A 22,012-nucleotide genomic window follows, 5' to 3' on the forward strand; every position below is an offset into this window, starting at 1 on the left:
AAGGGGGTGAGATGCAAAACAATTTTGAATTTAATAACTGAAACCTCACAAGTCAAACCAATGTTACCTCGCAAATTAGTTTCAACTCAAAACTCGAGAATAAAGACGAAATAAAAAAAAATAATTCGAACTTTGTCTCAAGCTTTAAATCGAGCAAGTTGAAGCGTAAATTTAAGATAAACTCGATGACTAGACATACCCCTTTGAAGTAGCTGACAAATAAGAGAAGTAATTTTAATAAAATGATTCGAATGATATGTAAAATGGGCATCAGTATCCGGCTCTATAAATTTTCACTTTTTTAACCGGATTCTATAACTTTAAAACCGTGCGTAAAGCTAATGTGAAATTGCATTTAAAAGGTAAAGAAGATTGATGAGAAATGTGAAATTCATTGCATTTTAAAGTGAAAAACACAATAAAAAAAGTTAAGATGAAAAGTAGAATTGTAAAATGTTCTCCCTTGATACGTTAAGAATAATCAAAATTGTATCTTCATATTAGAAGGGTAATTCCAATGTATTTTATAGGAGCAGTAGCTACAAAAAGGTAGGGGTATATCAATTCTCATACTTTGCTGTCGAGTGGTCTATATCTATCAGTACTGTCCAATTAAGCCTATGATCATAAGAGGGGTTCGAATACCGTTCTGGTCATTTCCAAAATTGAAAAGGTGCGTTCGATCTATAGTTTGCCATTACTCGCTCAATTATATTTTTTTTTACCACAGACCAGATTAAATGACGAGTCTTCATGAAAGAGACATTAACTACCTTTTTGGAAATAATAATATTGAAAAGATGTCAAACTGTTAATACTTACCATCCAAACTAAGTAAACAATACAGGCAATGATTCTTACAAGTCTTCCAAACCTCATATGAATGTACTGAAACAAACAATAAAATTTATAATGCTTTCATATTTTCTAGCCAGCATTTTACTAGATTAGAAGAAATGTTTGTGTTGTAATACTGCATCGTATGGTACTTATGAAATATAGATTCCACCACTGCAACAAGTGTGTTACGATATTTCTCCACTCGAGATAGTTAAATTTTGATATTTAAAGCGCGAGGCTTGCCGAGCTTTTTAAATAATTAAAATTTAACTGTTGAGAGTGGAGAAATATCGTAATACACGAGTTATAGTGGTGTAATCTGTTTCTCTAATGATTTTTATCCTTCCTTTTCAAAGATTTGCAGAAAGTTGTGTTCTTTATATGTGACGTCACCAGGCATAGTCGCCTTTTTTCATGGCGTCACAATAGGAAATTCAGAAGAAACTACAAGAAAATTTGACGTTATAATTCGACCAATTATTTGCCGAGAACAGTTTTTTTCACTAGTGAGGAGAACAATCGTGTGGGAAATGTGAAAATAGTGAAAAAAAATAGAGAATAAATTGGTTCACCTTACAGGAGTAAAAGAAAGAAGAAATAATACTTTTAGAACTTCTTGGAATCAATGAAACTTTAAGACTCTGCTCTTCCTAAAACTGGATATAATAACCTAAATTTACCCCTAAAATGTTGATATTTTATATGAAAAAAGTGATGTTGGCGATTACGTCAATGAGAGAGCAAGCCAAAAAAAATTACCCATATGACACCTATCAAGAATAACATACAGTCTTCAACAGTAAATAAGTGGCTTTACAATGTACCAATCTCTAAATCGTCCAGTGTTTTAATCAAATCAAACGGACAGATTTGAAAGAAAATACCTAAATTTGTACATAATATCACCGTAAGAAGATAGACGTGAAATGCCCTTTTTATTAAAATCCTGCACGTGTAACTTCCACAATAAATCTCTTTATAAGTGTTAAAATGGAGTATAGTTTTTGACAAATGAATGTATTCTTTATCCCAACTTTAAAAGTTTTAAGTAACAAAAATAGTACGTACGTTCATTCAACTCCATATTAATGAATTACATAACAGTTATGTCATTTATATTCTTTTCTGGTTCATTCGGTGTAAAGACGATGGATATGAACCCTCTTGATATTCAAGTTATTTTCCTTCAATAAAATGTGTCTGCTTAAAAGCTATGTACATAAAATGTGCGGATTTTTACAGGAGTTTTAATATCTCAAAAAACTCGCTGAAATGAAGAATTTATAAGTCAAATCAAACGATTCACGAACACGGGTTTTATTTGTAAAGATTTGCATTATATAATTTTTGATGACTGAGTTTTTAGTTTAACTCTTTAAAACTTTTACAGTCTGGTGTTACGGAGTCAATAATTGGTTTTCAAAATGAAGAATCAGACTGATAATTACAAAATTTTATATGAAACTTTAAGATGAACAATTGGATTGAAAGGTGAACGTAAGTGTGCCAATGTCTTGTGATTAATTGTATAATGATAATTAAGATTGATTCATTTATGACAGTCATAAATCTGTCAACCATCATGTATCAGATAATCACATGTCATAACGTGCTGTTAGTCAATTAGGTAGTTTCGTCCCAGGCCTTGAAAATTGGTATTGGCTGCTTTTCCGCTAGACACGCAACACTTAAGATTACGAGCAAATACCAGTTGGTTTGGAGTCAGAATAATGTGTCCGGGTAGGGTGATATATATTCATGCGTGGTTTTTCTTTCTGTAGTACATGTAGCACGTTAAAACCCGTCTCAACGTGGCTGTCAAGGTATAAAACAGCGTTCTAGTCCTGCATATTCATTTTCTTTTGCGACTGGACGCCAACGAGTCATCCATCTTTATGATCAATAATGTAATAATGGCATTAAAATTTCTTTAACCGTGATATTTACTGTCGGTTCAAAATTTAAGTGCATTATATATTTATTGAGAAAATGCCCTACTTAACTCGTTTTATACAATATATCATTTTATCGTGGAAGCTTTTGCACAATGTTTAATATTATAGCTTTTGACCTTTTAAGAAACTAATTAATTACAAACAGATGTGCTTCAAATTTCTTAAGAGGCAGAAATTGCTTTCTCATCCGGAATAATTGAGTTCACTCCCATTTGTTTGGTAGAGTATTCAGTCATCTTCATTTTTAGTTAGATGTGTTGTGTTCTCTCTGTATGTCTGTTTTAATATCAGTCTTAGCATTGTTCCTAATGTTGTCTAAGTCTACAGGTTGTCCATCCTTGATTCATCCGCAAGTTTTCTCTTCTTTATTAAGATGCAAGACCTTGCGTTTTTTTTTCTCTGTGTGTGTTTTTCCTGGCTGGCTGGTAGGTTTTCACAAATTGAGTTGACGCAAAACAAAGACAAAAGCAGACACGGCCTTATCATCGTCATTATCCATAATCCAGTTTCGCTGTACGAAATATGGTTAGAAGTAAAACTGCTAATATGATCACGTGAGAAGCACAATGGAATTAAATTAAATAAAATATACTTCTTGTAATTTTTTAAGTAATAACCAGCATTAAAAATTCATGAAGAATTAATCAGATTTTTCAAAGTGTTAACAAAAATACCGAACTCCGAGGTAAATTCAAAAAGGCGGAAGTCCATTAAACCTGACAAAGTTAAACGTTAGACTATATCAACAAACGCAACAAAACGAATGGAAAACAACTGTCATATTCCCGACTGAGCATAGGCATTTTCCGAAGAAAATGTTTGGTCAAAACTGGTAGGTGTCTACGCATGATTTATTGTTTCATGCGTTTTCAATGTGCATCAATCGTTTGTTACACTAGCGGTTCAGACAATAGAAGGAGGGTTGTGTAGTCATAACACTAGTTATAGCTGGCTTATGTTTGTGTACCTGTCTGAATAAATGGTTGCCATTTCTTCAACATTCTTCAATCCTTTATATGCATGTGCTCAAAGAGCTTGTGACTTCTTTCCAATTACGTTTTTACGCGGTTTTCTGAGGTAAAAACGACTTGAAATAATGACGCGTCATGCTATTTAGGCTGACACGTATATTAAAAAAAATCAGTTAAAATAAAATGTATTCTATATATATAATGGAAGCGATAGTACATGTAATTCTTAAGGGCAAACGATACAGTTTTGATCCCAGAAAAGACCTAAAAAATTTAATACACGCTATTTGTTACCTGACAAAATGACATATGTTATAAAAAACACACCTTCCTGTACTAACTTTCAGAAATAAATGTGGTCGTTATTTTAGACATTTACTCAAGATTTCCATTTTTTTTTTAATTACATTTGTATACTTTGGGTAGAACTACTCTATTTCTTTTTTCAAAAGATTTACACAAACGATTTTTCGTAAAATCGTAAAACAAAATTATTACAACGTTATTTTGTCTCCGATGTATTATAGTCCCCGCAGAAGACAGATCTGATAATTATGATTCTTATCAGGATTTTTACAAAATCTCTAAACCTTATACACTAACTTGCAGTTATAAAATATCATCTCAATATTGAACCGTTATATTTACTGTCTGTCGCAAGTACATGACAGTCAAATGATAGACTTTAAACTAGATTTTCAAAGCTTTATTTGTTTATCCCCATATCACTTTTCACACTTTAATCAAATATAATATTTACTTTGGCAATACCAGAGACATTGCATATTATATGTCTCTGGCAATAAGCAAACTGATCGACATAACTAAATGAAATTCGTGTAACAAAATTCAACAGACACAAAGTCCTTGGATTCAAATAGTACGTACACAAATACTAGTTTAAATGTTCTTACATAGGGGCCGACCGGGTGACACCTTCATGGATATAGTCGTGTAACACCTGTATGAGGATACGATTGGACTTGATTATAAGTTATCATATCAGCAGAACAAAATGAAAGGTCATACTATATAAAATTGTCAATGCAATCTTGCTGTTAGTTATTCATACACTTACATGTTCATGTACCATCATGTAATATAGATGAAGTAACTTATTTTCCGTCAATTTACTAATGTACGTTCCTTATTACTAACTAGAAATGGACATACATATTCAATTAGTTCTTCTTGGTTCGTTATCGATTGCACTGTTCGCATAAACATACTAAGACAAGGAAAGCTTGTAACCATATTTGATAGGATAAGAATGAAAGTTTATCATAAGTCAGAGAAGTTTGTTTCAATCCATTGGATGACGCAATTGTTTCACTTTGTAAGGAAATAATTTTCAATGTTTATGGTGTTTTCTTCTTCATGAAACCTTTTATTAATTACAAAATTTTCATGTTTTAATAGATGTCACAACATTTATGATTAAACGATAACCTGAAAACTGACAAAGACCGAAGTGCCGACTAATGTGTTGATAAATCACAGAAAGTAAACGGTCAAGTGCAGAGAAACCAGAAGACCGGCTTCGTCGTCCAATTTTGAAGATTTCGCAATGCGACTTTATATAAAGATGTACACGCCATATAATCAATATTATATGGAACAGAAGATTTTTTTTATATAATTGAGTAAAAGCCATATATATTAAAAAAATGAAATTAAAAACATATATAAAAAGTACAGTTTGAAGGAGACAATTTTCGAATCAGTTCGTAGAAACTTATTTATGTAAAACAAAGTAATTTATTCTAATCATTCTAAGACTTACATCGACATTATAAAATAAAATAATAAATTGTAGATCTTCGAAGACGATAGTCGAGTTTAGATGGTCTTTATCGTAGCTGGACTTATCGTTAAGAAGCTCGAAGCAATTTTTTCATGAAAATTGACGCATTTTTTTTTATCATTATGCTAAACATGTTCAAGCTCTATGTTGACCTCTAGATATCTGTCGGTTTTTTAGGTCGTTTGGTTGCTGTCGTGTAACGCATGTCCAGCATGTCCTTTGTACAACTATGTTTCGATAAAGATTTGAAAAATGTAATTTAACATATTTTTTAATTTTTATATTCAGTGCACTTGAACGCTAGTTTGTGAATTTTAATTTATTAAAAAAAAACAAAGAATTTATGAACCGTTTCGTTTACTGGATAGGTACAATGCATCATGTATGCAATTAAATTTCATTTTTATTTTCCAGCATTTCAAAGTTATTAGCATATATACAGTATACGTATATTTTAAGAGCATATGTATCAATCTTTGTACATTTAAGATTTAGAAATTTAGTATTTTACGTTGATATTTCCTCTATTAAACTGTGGTGAGTCATTGTTGGACGTGGATTGTGGAAAAGTCACAAACATGAAACAAGAACTGGGTGCCAGAAGTTTGAGAACCATTATAAGAAAACAGCTAAAGTTTTAAATTATCTTTTTTTTTTATTTCGTAGAATGGAAATTTTCAATCTTTGCAAGAGGAAAATTGCATACTTTGTACAATTTTCAACTGAATATTTAAATCTTTCAGTTTGTCTGAGTGTCTGTTTTTCCGTTCGTGAACAACCAAATGGTGGACTGGAGTATAGAATTATGGAACCTACACCTCTGCCAACTGGCGGTAAAACCCATATTAGAGTTGGGCGTCTGTTTGGGTATGCGGGATGTATAATTAAACACGCAGCAACGTCCGGTAGGATACATATTTTACGCAGAGCCTGCTCTCTGACCTTTTATTATTAAATACCCTTGCAATAATTCTTTGAGGGCTTCGTATGTGGTCTACAACACTCTGCCACTAGCCAGCATAACCTCAGTTTTCAGTATCTGTCGAAATTCTCGCCCTTCCCGGCTTCTGTCGCTCCGCTATGCAATACAATCCATTTGGATCTTTTGTTAATTTGTTTATGAAGTATTTGCCACTGAACGTTAAGCAAACAAGCAACCAATCAAACTTTCGTGAGAAATTCTGATTGGTTTTAAAACCATAATAAATATGATTTCTGTTTCACCCGGTGCATTTTATTGCACAATGACACAGTTAAAATGTACATTCTGCGCATGCGTTCTAACGGAATACCAGTTCGTAGTCTAGTTGTTTTGAAATAGAACCGACAGCTTATAAACAAATGGATTGCCACATTCACGACTTTGAGGTGTAAAGAGATCAGCTTTTCACACTTTTAATTTCGCGGCACCTTGTATCTCTATCCCATTTAAATATTCCATAACCTTTTAAATCTCATCTAAAAACTCATTTTTATCGCATTGTTTATAATTACTTACATTCGATTAACATACTTTCTACCTAAATTGAGACATGCACTTACCGTGTGCCTTCTGTGTAGAATTGTTCATACGGGTATTTACTCGTTTTTGTATTTACTTTTAAGGCAACATTTTTTCACTTGTTTTTGTACTTACATTCAAGTTTATTTTCTTTCAATAAAATGTGTCTGCTTAAAAGTTATGTACATAAAATGTGCGGATTTTTACAGGAGTTTTAATATCTCAAAAAACTCGCTGAAATGAAGAATTTATAAGTCAAATCAAACGATTCACGAACACGGGTTTTATTTGTAAAGATTTGCATTATATAATTTTTGATGACTGAGTTTTTAGTTTAACTCTTTAAAACTTTTACAGTCTAGTGTTACGGAGTGTGCATCTCCTTCGTAAAAAAAAAAGATATCGACAAAATTCTTTTTACAAATTGTTGGTTACATCCTCAGAAATGTTTGGCTAATTTGGATCGAAGCGATTCGATGAAATTTTATAGGAGTTATCTACCTTTTCAAAATAAATTTGTCGGTATGTGTTTTTAACTCATCAACCGTTAACCGTATAACCCTGGAATCTTTTTATTTGAGGCTCCTAGGTCCTAACTTAGAAAATGAGGTCAAGGTCAAAGGTCAAGGTCAAGTTCTCAATGTTGACTTTTGCTTGTTTTTGCATTTTCTCCTACACTTTGAAAGATACATATAACAGAACAACTGCAAAATGTCTGCTTTTATGTAATGAAGATATGTTACATTGTTACATTAGGTCTGATTCAATTTAATGGCATCTTATAGGAGTTAGTGCCCCTGAAATGTCTTATTATAAGGTTATTTGATTATTACTTCAACTTATTTCATTATAAAGCCATATGACCTTGTACAAAGGTTAGGTGACATATGACCTTGAAAAATGACAACCGGAAGTGACCTTGAGAAAACCGGAAGTAGCCATTTTTGCACTTTTTTCATAAAAAGTACTCAGAATCCATATATTTTGTAATTTAAATACATTTACTTATCACTTAAGACTAGACGTGACTTTCTGTAAAACGGAAGTGGTCAATTATATCCGGGTTTACAGGCAAAAGTATATAGAAACTATAAATTTTTGGAATCAGTGGGAAAGAAGCTATCATATGAGACCGGAAGTAAGATCTACTTAACCGGAAGTAGCACATTATCTCCTTTAGTTCACTTTAAAGCAGATCAAAACCATTTATTTATCGCATCAGTCTGAGGAAACTATCTTCTTTGGTGTGGAAAGACCTTCAATTGTTCTCTGAACAATTGGTTTTTAATTATTATTATAATTATTATTTTTATATTCATTATTATTAACCCATTCTTTCTTGTGCTAGATCCCGCTTCTTAAGCTCACGGTACCTGATCCGTTGCTACAAAATTCTTTCCATTCCTAGTTATCATTATAAATACAATGACAATGTAATCAAACTATAATAGCAATTAGTTACTCCATTAATAAAAAGATCATGAAATTAAAGTCATTTACTAATACCAAATAATCCTGAACGCGACGGTACCCTGAGATAAAATATAAAATAGTCATTAAAGGAAAGATGCGAGATAGTCGTCAAGAGAAATCACACAGCTATATAAACCAAAATGATCAATGGCAGTTGAGTTTAAGAGGTCAAAATACGATATTCAACAAAAATGCTAGCAATCCCAATACCAAATATATAGTTAAGTTCGAAATCATTTAGACTAAGAGCCTCGCTAATCAGATCAATGCGACAATCATGAATGTACAAAATTCCGATAATGGACAGCAACGGCTACTGCCAAGGACATGTGAAAAGTGTTTGAGCATGTCCATGTATCAAGGACTATTATACTGACGTTAGTAAAATAGTCCCAGCATGTAGAAAGATAGCTAAACTAATCATATTAACAATACATGTGATATACTATGTTGTCAACAAAGTGTATTAACAATACATGTGATAATACTATCTTGTCAACAAAGTATCATTTATCGTGAGAAATACCCGTAAGGTAATTTTATCAGATGAAAACTATAATGATAATGTTTACAATAAGGTATAATCCATGCACTTAAGATAGAAGTTGTTTCCTTGGGGTATATTCGATAAACACGTCAGCCCAGTTACGTTAAAGGTTTATAATAAATCAAGTATCTGATCAAATGTTCTTGCCTGAAACTATTAATATAAAAATAAGAAGATGTGGTATAAAGTTAAGCTGGTTGTATATTTTGTAAAGTCTGTACAATGTATTGTAACAGTTATATTATTTAGTATATTCTAACTACTTTGTCCTCAGTCGATATCCTTCTTTCCGGTCGATATAGCCTCGTATCGACCTCATACGAAGGGTCTCACTAATAAGCGATAAAGAAGCGTCAAGAAGCGACAAGAAGACTATTTAGCGACAAGAACTTTAAAATAATTCTTATTAAACTAACTTATTCCAAATAAATATATTTAAAAAAAATATGCATTGGCATTTTTTTTTCTCATCTATACGGGCAGCAATAACGTGATTTTCATTACTTTTATTATATTGATAGATGAAGAAATTAAACATTTGTAAAGAAGAAAGGGATTGTCTAGTTTCTATTAAATATAACGAAATATTTTTAAGATAATGTATGTACTGTTTTAAGCAAAGTCATTGTATGAAAAAGTAAAATCACCAAAATACAACACTCCGAATAAAAGATTGAAGATAACAGTACACACTATGTGAAACATCAAATGAGAAGGCTTACTAAGTTAAACAAATTGTGTCTAATCCATTTGTCCTTTTTGAAGAAAAAAAAATATGTTAAGAAAAAAATCAAATGAGAAAAGCGATACGCGTGTCCTTTGTTTTAATTGCTACAATAACATCCAATTATCACCTTTAACTTTGTACATGCATAAACATGATAAATATCGTTTAATGAGGCAATACACAAAATGAAATGATGTAAAATATTTACGTTTTAATTTGAATTACCTTTTTTCTCTTGTTTGATTTCAACAAGGATTTCTTACTATACAATTCCTTGGTTGGTTCATTGTTTCTCACCGTGAAATTATGTCCGTTTTTTTTCTGCCGGACAATGATGCACAATTAATGACCAATAATGCATTTTGCATGCAGTCAGTTTATCATATATAAGACAAAGAGAGTGTTAGAAAATTATAAGATAATATATATAATTGTTCTAAAACATAAGTAAAAATTAATATCATAATATGACAGGGAAAACGTAATATTTGCTGTAATACATCTCACAAATAAATGCAGCAATTAGATCTATGTTTCAAACATGTGTGATGCTTTACTACTATAGATATTGACTTTTTTATAAATTTTTATTTATTGATAGAATATTAAATTTCTTGTCGCTAAATTTGTTTTCTTGTCGCTAAATAGTGTTCTTGTCGCTTCTTGTCGCTAAATTATCCTTCTTGTCGCTAATTAGTGAGACCGCATAGGAAGGCTACAATTGTGTAGTATTTATCAATACAAAAATAAGGGTATGTCACTAGGTGCCATGATTGCCAATAAGAAAGCTATCCACCAAAGTATAAGTTCATTATCTAACTTCTAGAAACGCTTCGCGTTTAAATAATCAAGACAGACGTTAATCTAAAATCGATTACTGGTTATTATATATATATATAAGATGATGAACTCTGATAAAAGAGAATAGCGAAACTTGATATCATTATCTACATTATACATATTCATGTATTTTCATTCAATAATTTTTGTGGCTAACCACCATGAAATCCGTCAACACGAAAACAAAAATACGATAAATGATTATATTTTATAAAAAACAAGGGCCGCAAACGTAGTGTACCAATGGAGGAAAATCGATACAAGTTCAAATGCGCTGGTTACAGGAACGTTGCAATTAAGAGTCTGTAAAAAATATATGCAAGTATAAATTAAAAATATGGAGATTTCTAAAGACTGACTGCATACTCGGAGGTGCCTCAAACTTTCCAAAAGACAGCAATAGAGAATTGGTGGTACAGCAGTATAAATCACAAAAATCAAACTTACCTCAAATATGCTCGTGATTCCTAGGTTGTAGAATACTGGAATAAAAATTTGAGCTGAGGCAGTAGCAGATATAACAAATCCTATAGAAATAAGCCAGTACATCGTGTTGTACTTGTAAACTTCAGCTGGTGTTCCGAGTAGTGTTATTGCTGAGATGAAGCTTGAGAGTAACGATAAAGCGACAGGAAACACTGACAAGTTACGTCCCGCCAGCAGGAACTCTTTCTCGCTAGTAGTGTTCCTGTCTTTAATTGCATAGAAAAGTCCTATTCCAGCAGAAACCAAAAGAGTTAGTCCAAAAACAACATAATCAGCCACATGAAAGAGCGTTGATTCCCCTCTTTCAAAACTATAAGTATAAGTTCTATTCCACATGATTATCTTACTGTAATTTTACCAAGCAGTTACTTCTTTAATTTTTAAAGAAATGAAAGTTCTCTGTTGTGACGTCTTTTTTATACGATGATAACTTTTTTGGTATATTTTTTTTAAACGGTAAACATGTTTATCGGCCTTTACTAATGACGCCTGTTTGAAGTGAAGACATGTACTTCCCTTGTTTGTCAAAGCGAGATTGATATGTAAAGTTTGACACTTCTAAGCTCACTGGAGCATGGTAAACAACCCGACATTGACAGGTATATACAGTTCGGTTAAAGATAAATCTTTATCTACTGGTCTTCACTTCACTTATATAGATCCATAAATGATATATTAAAATTGACACCAGAGATAAAGGACATTTTACAAATCAGATCCTTATGATATTTTGTTTTATTATGCAAACAAGACAGACTGTCAGTTTATCGTTTCAAAGGTTACTTCCGAATTAAGTTCGGATTGCGGTCTTGTGATTACTACAGTTTGAAGAGCCAGATAAACCAGATTGACGCTAGTGATTTTTTTTTCAATTAACAGTCAATAGCCACTATTTATAATTCATGACAAGATATTTGGCATATGATACACTCTGACATCATTATTTTTTCACAAAGATAGCAACGTACGTAGAATTTGTTCCTAAAGATAGTACCGTACGTAAAATGTGTTCCTAAAGATACGGGAATTTTTGTACATGGATTTAATAATTAGCTTTAATATCCTGTCTTTTATGAGAGGAATTATCTAGTTCTTAAAATCAACCAATAAATAAATAATCAAATAAAATGTTATAATAAAACAAATGTATTTATTAACTATCAATAGCACATGGGTTTGTTGTTATATTGGGAACATGTGTTCATGTTTACAATAATATTTAAATTATTTTAGTATAACAATAAGTCACCTTAACATAGTTAAGAGTACAAGGTTTCTTTATATGATAGCACGGACTGGTCATTCGCGGTAAAAGTTTACATTGAAAATTTCATATTTTGACCATTCGAAGCTCAGTCTTAGTGCAGTAAAGTTTCCCCACCCTCACACCCATGTGAAATTTTTTTGTATTAATTTTTTAATTATTGTAAACGCTTTACGTTTTTTCTGCAGATCTTGAAAGAACATTATGTAAATATTGTTTTATAGATATGAACGAATTCTATTTCTTTATTTTTCTTTGTAGATATGTTTGTAAGACATGTATGCTGCAGCGGCTTAGTGTGTTTACAAAGCGATTTGAGGACAGCTTTTTTTGCTAGAATAAAATAAAACTTTGCTGCACTCGTCTAGGCGAGCTGTTTCCCATAGATACATTTTGTATGTGTTTTAGTTTTTGTTTATAAATACTTTATTTGCGTTTGAGGCAACGAATAGGAAAATAACGTGTTCGATCCGAATACGATAATCTAATCTGACAACTTAAGGGCATACAAGTAAATTTTGATGTCACACCTACTTCATAAAAGTGTCTTTATCGATATTTATGAATACACTAGGAAAAGCAAGACCATAAGTAAATAGTCTTTGATAAACCATCCGTTAACCTTAGTACATAAATCGGGAATAAATATTTTCATATGAAAGGCCAATAAAGCGATTAAATTTAATATTTTTCTTTAAATTGACAAAATTCGTTTCCTACAGCAAGTATTTACGGGGATCTATACATTGTGCGACTCTCAAATATGAAAATCATGTGTACAAACCTTGAGATACCTATATTGCGGGTTATTTTGTTTAAGAATTGAATGCTTCTTTTATTGGGGTGTTAAATCGTTGATCGAGGCACTTTTAAAAACGCGGATGCGCTTCATATTGAAAATGTGCAGACGGTCAACGCTTGTACAACCCTATAAAATTTTGTACAACCCTATAAAATTACAAAAAGAAGCATTCAATTCTAATAAATTCATGTTTATGCCATTACCATGAAGATACGAGTCAAATCAGTACTTTCGTTATTTTTTCTGTGTATTATTTTAATGTTGTCACGATACGTAAAGTCAGAGATGTTGCATTTTATTTAGAAATAGAAAATACATTATTTGGAATGCCTCGGCCAATCAAAATTACGGAATCGTATGAAAGGTTTATGTAATTATTAATTTGTAATTAGTAACCGATTAAAACCAAATATTCAAATGGAAATATTCACATTGAATTAACCTTTTCCAAATCATGAAAAATAATAGAATAGACCCCCATCCCCATTTTTAACACTTTTTTTCATGAACCAAGCTTTATATACTTATTAATATGCATGTAGTCCGCATTGAACTGTAATGTTTACTACTACGGTGATTTGTACGGAAGCGTGTAAGTTGCGTAGCCTTGCAATTATTTATGGCATAACGTGTGGTTAATTAGTATGACAATGATAAATAGAAATGTATTGCATATATGAAAAAAACTTCATCAATTAATATTTTTCGTATGTAAGGATTTTCGCACAATTTCATATTTTATCCACATTAAACCGCACGACTACATCACACAATCTGACATTTGCATCCTTAAAGGTCAAACAAAAAAATATGTGTGTTTTGGTTTCCTCATTTATAAAAATAGGTTAGGTAGGAATTATTTCTTATTTGGCCTGGCGCAATTGTTTATACTGCAGCTAGAACATTTCCTGTTGTCTTTATCTACTAAATATAGTAACACAGGGATATATCGATCAATGTCAATTTCATGCCACGTCACTTTTCTTTTCAACTGGTGGTTTGTTTGTGGATGGAAAATAAGTTTTATTTTCATCAATATAATTTTAGCCATTTTAAACTGCAGTATACAAACAATATTCTGCACGAAACTGTTGAAGGGCTCGGTAAACATCTCCCTTCCCCAATTTCTCAGCCTCATACAAAAAAGTGACTTGAGCATATATTGGTGTATTTACCTTGAATATATTGGGATCACCAGAAATTTAGTCATGATTCAATATTAAGAGCGCTAATGGAACGTCAGGGTAGGCATTAAGAGCGCTAATGGAACGTCAGGGTAGGCATTAAGAGCGCTAATGGAACGTCAGGGTAGGCATTAAGAGCGCTAATGGAACGTCAGGGTAGGCATTAAGAGCGCTAATGGAACGTCAGGGTAGACATTAAGAGCGCTAATGGAACGTCAGGGTAGGCATTAAGAGCGCTAATGGAACGTCAGGGTAGGCATTAAGATCGCTAATGGAACGTCAGGGTAGGCATTAAGAGCGCTAATGGAACGTCAGGGTAGGCATTAAGAGCGCTAATGGAACGTCAGGGTAGACATTAAGAGCGCTAATGGAACGTCAGGGTAGGCATTAAGAGCGCTAATGGAACGTCAGGGTAGGCATTAAGAGCGCTAATGGAACGTCAGGGTAGACATTAAGAGCGCTAATGGAACGTCAGGGTAGGCATTTTGAGGCAAATAAATAGGGTATTTAAGTAAGCCTTAACCGTGTTTTTTATTTCAGCCTAAACCATCATAAAATTTTATGGAAGTACCAAGATGACAGTCTGAAGAGGGGCGTAAAGGGGGAAGGGGGGTATCTTCACGAAAGAACGCGAAATAAAATTGCCGTTTCACGATGAACGAACAATTAAAAATTTCTTGCACGTTGATCTTTTTACCGATTTCACGAAACACGGTGAATAACGAACCTTTTTCACGGCTGCACGTGAAATAAAAATGGCAAAACACATTGCACGAAAATAACCCTTTACCACCCTCTCTGTAGACAAAGTCTTATTAATTCGATGCCTACCTTTACACACGAAAATAGGTCCATTACATTAAAGATGACATTTAGAATACGTGATATGGGTGTATGTGTGGTAGTGGGATGGTGGTTTGGGGAAGGGGAAAAAGGGGGGGGGGGTTAAAATTGAAATCCAGAGGATATTACTACCCAAACATACAAAAAATAAACAACAAGACAAGTGAAACTAAAATTAAAGGCAATGCAAATTGACCAACACCGGAATATCAGGTGCTCTGGAAGGATAGGAATCGTCTATTTCAATACCACATCCGATATATTTACGAGAGTTCAAATATGGCTAGTGTCAAAATCGGTCAAGCACTAAGAGAAATATGAATAATTGTGACAAAATCGAAAATTTCTTGTTTGGCACCATAATTTCATTGAAATGAAGTCACTGTGCAGTTAAGGTTGTATACAACCAAGACAGGCCAGTTGATTTGAACGAGATTTTGTCATTTTACGAAAGTATTGAAAACAACCTCTTGGGGAAAACCCATCTGTGAAATGAATTTACCATGCAAACCCCCAAAATTATTTACCCTGTTGCAAATTTTACATGCTTTTATGAAGGACGTCGATAACTAAAATAAATTAACTTGTAACCGAAAGACACTTTATACTTCTGATGGATGTATTATTTGGTTATGAAGATTGTAAACGAAAGATACTTTATTCTTCTGATGGATGTATTATTTGGTTATGAAGATTGTAACCGAAAGACACTTTATACTTCTGATGGATGTATTATTTGGTTATGAAGATTGTAACCGAAAGACACTTTATACTTCTGATGGATTTATTATTTGGTTATGAAGATTATTACCGAAAGACACTTTATTCTTCTGATCGATGTATTATTTGGTTATGAAGATTGTAACCGAAAGACACTTTATTCTTCTGATGGATGTATTATTTGGTTATGAAGATTGTAACCGAAAGACACTTTATTCTTCTGATGGATGTATTATTTGGTTATGAAGATTGTAACCGAAAGACACTTTATTCTTCTGATGGATGTATTATTTGGTTATGGAGATTGTAACCGAAAGACACTTTATTCTTCTGTTAGATGTATTATTTGGTATGAAGATTGTAATCTGAAAGACACTTTATTCTTCTGATGGATGTATTATTTCGTTATGAAGATTGTAACCGAAAGACACTTTATTCTTCTGATGGATGTATTATTTGGTTATGAAGATTGTAACCGAAAGACACTTTATACTTCTGATGGATGTATTATTTGGTTATGGAGATCGTAACCGAAAGACACTTTATACTTCTGATGGATTTATTATTTGGTTATGAATATTGTAACCGAAAGACACGTTTTTCTTCTGATGGATGTATTATTTGGTTATGAAGATTCTTACCGAAAGACACTTAATTCTTCTGATGGATGTATTATTTAGTTATGAAGATTGTAAACGAAAGACACTTTATTCTTCTGATGGATGTATTATTTGGTTATGAAGATTGTAACCGAAAGACACTTTATACTTCTGATGGATGTATTATTTGGTTATGGAGATCGTAACCGAAAGACACTTTATACTTCTGATGGATGTATTATTTGGTTATGAATATTGTAACCGAAAGACACTTTATTCTTCTGATGGATGTATTATTTGGTTATGAAGATTGTAACCGAAAGACACGTTTTTCTTCTCATGGATGTATTATTTGGTTATGAAGATTCTGACCGAAAGACACTTAATTCTTCTGATGGATGTATTATTTAGTTATGAAGATTGTAAACGAAAGACATTTTATTCTTCTGATGGATGTATTATTTCGTTATGAAGATTGTACCCGAAAGACACTTTATTCTTCCGATGGATTTTGTATTTGGTTATGAAGATTGTAACCGAAAGACACTTTATTCTTCTGATGGATGTATTATTTGGTTATGAAGATTGTAACCGAAAGACACTTTATTCTTCTGATGGATGTATTATTTGGTTATGGAGATTGTAACCGAAAGACACTTTATTCTTCTGATGGATGTATTATTTGGTTATGAAGATTGTAACCGAAAGACACTTTATACTTCTGATGGATGTATTATTTGGTTATGAAGATTGTAACCGAAAGACACTTTATACTTCTGATGGATGTATTATTTGGTTATGGAGATCGTAACCGAAAGACACTTTATACTTCTGATGGATGTATAATTTGGTTATGAATATTGTAACCGAAAGACACTTTATTCTTCTGATGGATGTATTATTTGGTTATGAAGATTGTAACCGAAAGACACGTTTTTCTTCTGATGGATGTATTATTTGGTTATGAAGATTCTTACCGAAAGACACTTAATTCTTCTGATGGATGTATTATTTAGTTATGAAGATTGTAAACGAAAGACACTTTATTCTTCTGATGGATGTATTATTTGGTTATGAAGATTGTAAACGAAAGACACTTTATACTTCTGATGGATGTATTATTTGGTTATGGAGATCGTAACCGAAAGACACTTTATACTTCTGATGAATGTATTATTTGGTTATGAATATTGTAACCGAAAGACACTTTATTCTTCTGATGGATGTGTTATTTGGTTATGAAGATTGTAACCGAAAGACACGTTTTTCTTCTGATGGATGTATTATTTGGTTATGAAGATTCTGACCGAAAGACACTTAATTCTTCTGATGGATGTATTATTTAGTTATGAAGATTGTAAACGAAAGACACTTTATTCTTCTGATGGATGTATTATTTGGTTATGAAGATTGTACCCGAAAGACACTTTATTCTTCCGATGGATTTTGTATTTGGTTATGAAGATTGTAACCGAAAGACACTTTATACTTATGATAGATGTTTTTGTTTGGATATGAAGATTGATACGATATTCCCGGGCTTGTATTTTCTATCATGATTTCCTTGATAGAGGATTGCTGCTTACAAGGAAGCTATTAAACCAAGAGTTCCAAATGGTGAAGTTGAAATCATCCCTTCATAAATTTTACGGACGCCATCACGAGTAGATTGACCGTTATGGAATAACCGTTTCACAGATGATATCGGATATGTTCATTATGTCGTAACTACAATACCCTTCCCTTTTCACGAATGTGACCTACCGAATTAGACTATTTACCGGATTTGTAATAACACAAGCAACACGACGGGTGCCACATGTGGAACAGGATCTGCTTACCCTTCCGGAGCAACTGAGATCACCCCCAGTTTTTGGTGGGGTTCGTGTTGCTTAGTCTTTAGTTTTCTATGTTCTGTCATCTGTACTATTATTTGTCTGTTTGTCTTTTTATTTTTGGCCATGGCGTTGTCAGTTTGTTTTCGATCTGTGAGTTTGACTGTCCCTCTTGTATCTTTCGTCCCTCTTTTTTAACCGAAAGACACTTTATATTTCCGATAGATCTTTTATTTGGTTATGAAGATTCTTTTTATTACCCTCCTTGATAAATATTCAAAATTGACAGACATCTTTCAAAATTACGGTCTCGAGCCTTCTTTTGTCTCTCATATGTTTGATAAATGTTCAGAATTTCCGCATAATATTGTTACAACCCCAAAGTACACATATAATGTACACTGCAAATAAACAGTATTGAAAAACTTGAAAAAAATGCCCCCGATGTGAAATAACTCAGGAAATTGGCAACCTCTTTTGCCTATATACCTTATAAAAGGTACACATAGATTATTTCTTAGATTCCTGTTCCAAGTCATTACTGCAATGCAAAAACAATCCATAGTTTCTAGATTCGCTCTTAAGTTTGATCGAGATGTGAGAAAGATTTTGGTAGACGAAGAACAGCAATAATGGCATTGTTCCTTTGTGCTTGATTTCGTCAAGTGCGAGTAGGGATTTTGTTGAATGACTTTATACACTTTATCCTTACTTTCCAATAAAGACATGTCACCCTACTCAGACACATTATTCTGACTTCGAGACGACTACTCCTCAATACCGCATACTTAACGGTATTTTATAATATTTAGTTTGCCATTACTCGCTCAATTATTTCTCAACTAGATTGAATGACGAGATCTTATAAATGAGACATTATTAAACCACCTTTTACTCTATAACAATAATATTGCAAAGATGTCAAACTGTTACACCCAATTTACAATAACCTTGACAAATCTCACTACTAGCCTTGTTAATAGTCTGCTCGATGTCTTCACTACTACTTGATGTAATAGTTATACACCGAGGGATAGGTGTGTCTGGATAAGAAACTCCGTCGGCCGGAGGCCGGAGGGGTTTCTTATCCAGACACGCCGTATCCCGAGGTGTATAACTAACTTACACCCCATTCTAAACCCTATATTTGTTAACATTGATTATTAAATGAAAAAAAAAAATAAAAAAAAGGATAGCATATTTATTGATAATATCAAACCATGATTTATAAGAATTTTTTTTATTACATGAAACCCCACTAGTAACCTTTCTTTGATTATCTTTGTTCAAACTTTGACAAGTGAGTATATTTTACAAATGTCAAAGTTGTTTTACATATTCCCGTTAAATCCATGTGCTAATATGGATCAGCAGGTCAAGGTTGACTGTTTCGTGTATTCTTCTTACTAACAAAAAATACATCATGCTCCTTGTATTCAGTTGTCAAGATGGACGGGTATAAGACAGACGACATTTTGTGGCAAGCGTTGGATTTGGTAGAAGAGACTAAAGATGAAGACAATATTATAACCCAAAGTACTTACCTGTATCAGTTTAATAAAGGTAATCATAACTTTATTTTATATCTTTAATACGGTTTTATAGAACAAAAGCTCCTCCCCCCTCTTCTCGGGAAAAAAAACCCCAATCATATTCGGACATACTAAGGGATAGGTGTGTCTGCATTAGAAACCCGACTACCAGACACGCTCAACACACAAAGATACAGATTTAATATTTAGGAACTCCCTTTTTGGGGGCAATCAGGGGCTGGTCCAGCCAGGGGTTCCCAATTCAAGAGAAAAAAAAGGGGGGGGGGGGGGTCCAACCATTCAAATTGCATTCCAACCCGCGGAACCTCCACCCCTGATCGGCCACTGGGTAACCGAGGAGGAGGGGGTCCGGGAGTTAGAATCTCCGTTTTTCAATGCTTTAGAAATTAGAATAGAGACATATGACTGGGATAAAAAAAAATATACCTTCAAGCAAAGGAGTATTTAAAGGATAATTTTGTATTCAAAATAGATGCTTGATTTTTTCGCTATTGGAATTTCCTAAAATGTGTTTTTTTTTAATATCTTGAAACAATTTGTAGTGAACTCTATTAGTAATTTCTTATGTTCATGCTATTTAAAAAAATAATCAATTTCTATTGTTACGAATAACAATGGACTTTGTTTGCGGGATGAAGAAGCAGGGGTTTCCAGAAACCCCGCTCGTCACACCCTGTGGTCAAAATCCATTGTTATTCGTAACAATAGATCTATTCAATTTACACTTGTTTCAGAAATAGAAACTAAGAAGTATAACAATAGAACTGGAGTGTAATTATAAATAAGCAATCATATGAAGTTCCTTTTCCCTATTATACCTTCAATAGATCTCTGTACCATTGCCCTCCCCCTAAAAAATGTTACATTTCACAAAAGAATCACATGAACAAATTTAGTTCAATTGATTATAAGGATATATATAATATACTAAGTATAGCAAGTCTTAAATCTCAGTCAATTTACTTGCGTAATTCATATGACTATGCAAATAGTCTCATTACTTTAAAAAATACTTCACATGTATTCAAGTCTGTGTGATATGTAGAGGTTGATATGATAAATCTTTATGACGGTGTCCCAAAATAAATATAAGGGTATTTTCGGCGAATCTCCTGTGGTGAAAGCCACAATTGTTCATGACAACAGTGTCCCCGGGACGTAAGCAATATTTTCAAAATCAATCTAAATCATGTAAAGCATTAGACAAAAAGTCAACGAGATGAAATACATTTGAAGGTCCACTTAAAATATTGAAATATTCAATTCCAAATGGCCCATGCATGAAGGAGGTTTTCCGTGTGGGTGGCATTTGAAGCATATTTGTGTACCTCTATAGCCTTTTCCCCTACAAGATGAAAACTCCATATCGATGAAAAGAATATGTTCGTCCATTATGAACGTCTGTATACTAGTTTCTTTATGCCAAGGTCATATATAAAATAATGCGAAATTACCATTATATAGTTTATTATCTACCAGTACACGTCCGTCATTCGTCATTGTCGTCCTTTTTTACATAGTGCACTTAATGTAGTATCTTTCATGGATCAGAATAACCTTTGTTCTTTCGATTATGGTATACCTATATATTTCAATGTGTTGCATTGTTTCTTTGAAAGACATATATAAAATAAGGAGAAGTGGTATGATTGCCAATGAGAAAACTAAGGGGACAACCAGTTGCTATTTTTAAGGAAGGTGGATTTTTTTTCTGAGGGAAATTAATTTTCAACTTTGTACGGTTTTGACGTGCTTTTGTACATCTTTATTTACTGCATTGTGTTGTGCAAAATATACATTTTCATTTTGTTTGGGCGAGGTTATTTATTTTTAAATCCTAACCAGGCCAGACTATTTAATTTCACAATTCTGCACCCCCTCCTCGGAATATTAAGTGGTCGTCCCCTAACAATCAGAGTCGAAATAAAAGGCCCCGACATGACAAAATGTGAAACAATTTAAACATAAAAATCAACGCGAAACAAACATGCCTTCAGAGTTACATGTGATTCATTAGCAAACAAGATAAGGCAACAAAGATTAATCAATTACACCCCAATTCTATTGT

At 32.9% G+C, this 22,012-nt stretch overlaps 1 protein-coding gene and 1 pseudogene across 1 annotated transcript in view; both read right to left on the bottom strand.

The window, feature by feature from the left end:
• LOC127708970 (sodium-coupled monocarboxylate transporter 1-like) overlaps positions 1-11,700 on the bottom strand; it is a 29,179-nt gene extending 17,479 nt beyond the window's left edge. The window contains exons 1-2 of the mRNA XM_052214202.1: positions 11,106-11,700; positions 823-888 (exon numbers count right to left, since the gene is read on the bottom strand). Coding sequence (XP_052070162.1) covers positions 823-888; positions 11,106-11,480 — 441 coding nt within the window. The 5' untranslated portion in view covers positions 11,481-11,700. The remainder of the gene's footprint in view (positions 1-822; positions 889-11,105) is intronic.
• A 4,194-nt stretch (positions 11,701-15,894) lies between these two features.
• Positions 15,895-18,930, bottom strand: LOC127708182 (uncharacterized; annotated as a pseudogene).
• Between the last annotated feature and the right edge of the window lie 3,082 nt (positions 18,931-22,012).

The sequence above is a fragment of the Mytilus californianus genome, unplaced genomic scaffold, assembly GCF_021869535.1.
Source record: "Mytilus californianus isolate M0D057914Y unplaced genomic scaffold, xbMytCali1.0.p SCAF_7, whole genome shotgun sequence".
Classification (NCBI taxonomy): Eukaryota; Metazoa; Mollusca; class Bivalvia; order Mytilida; family Mytilidae; genus Mytilus; species Mytilus californianus.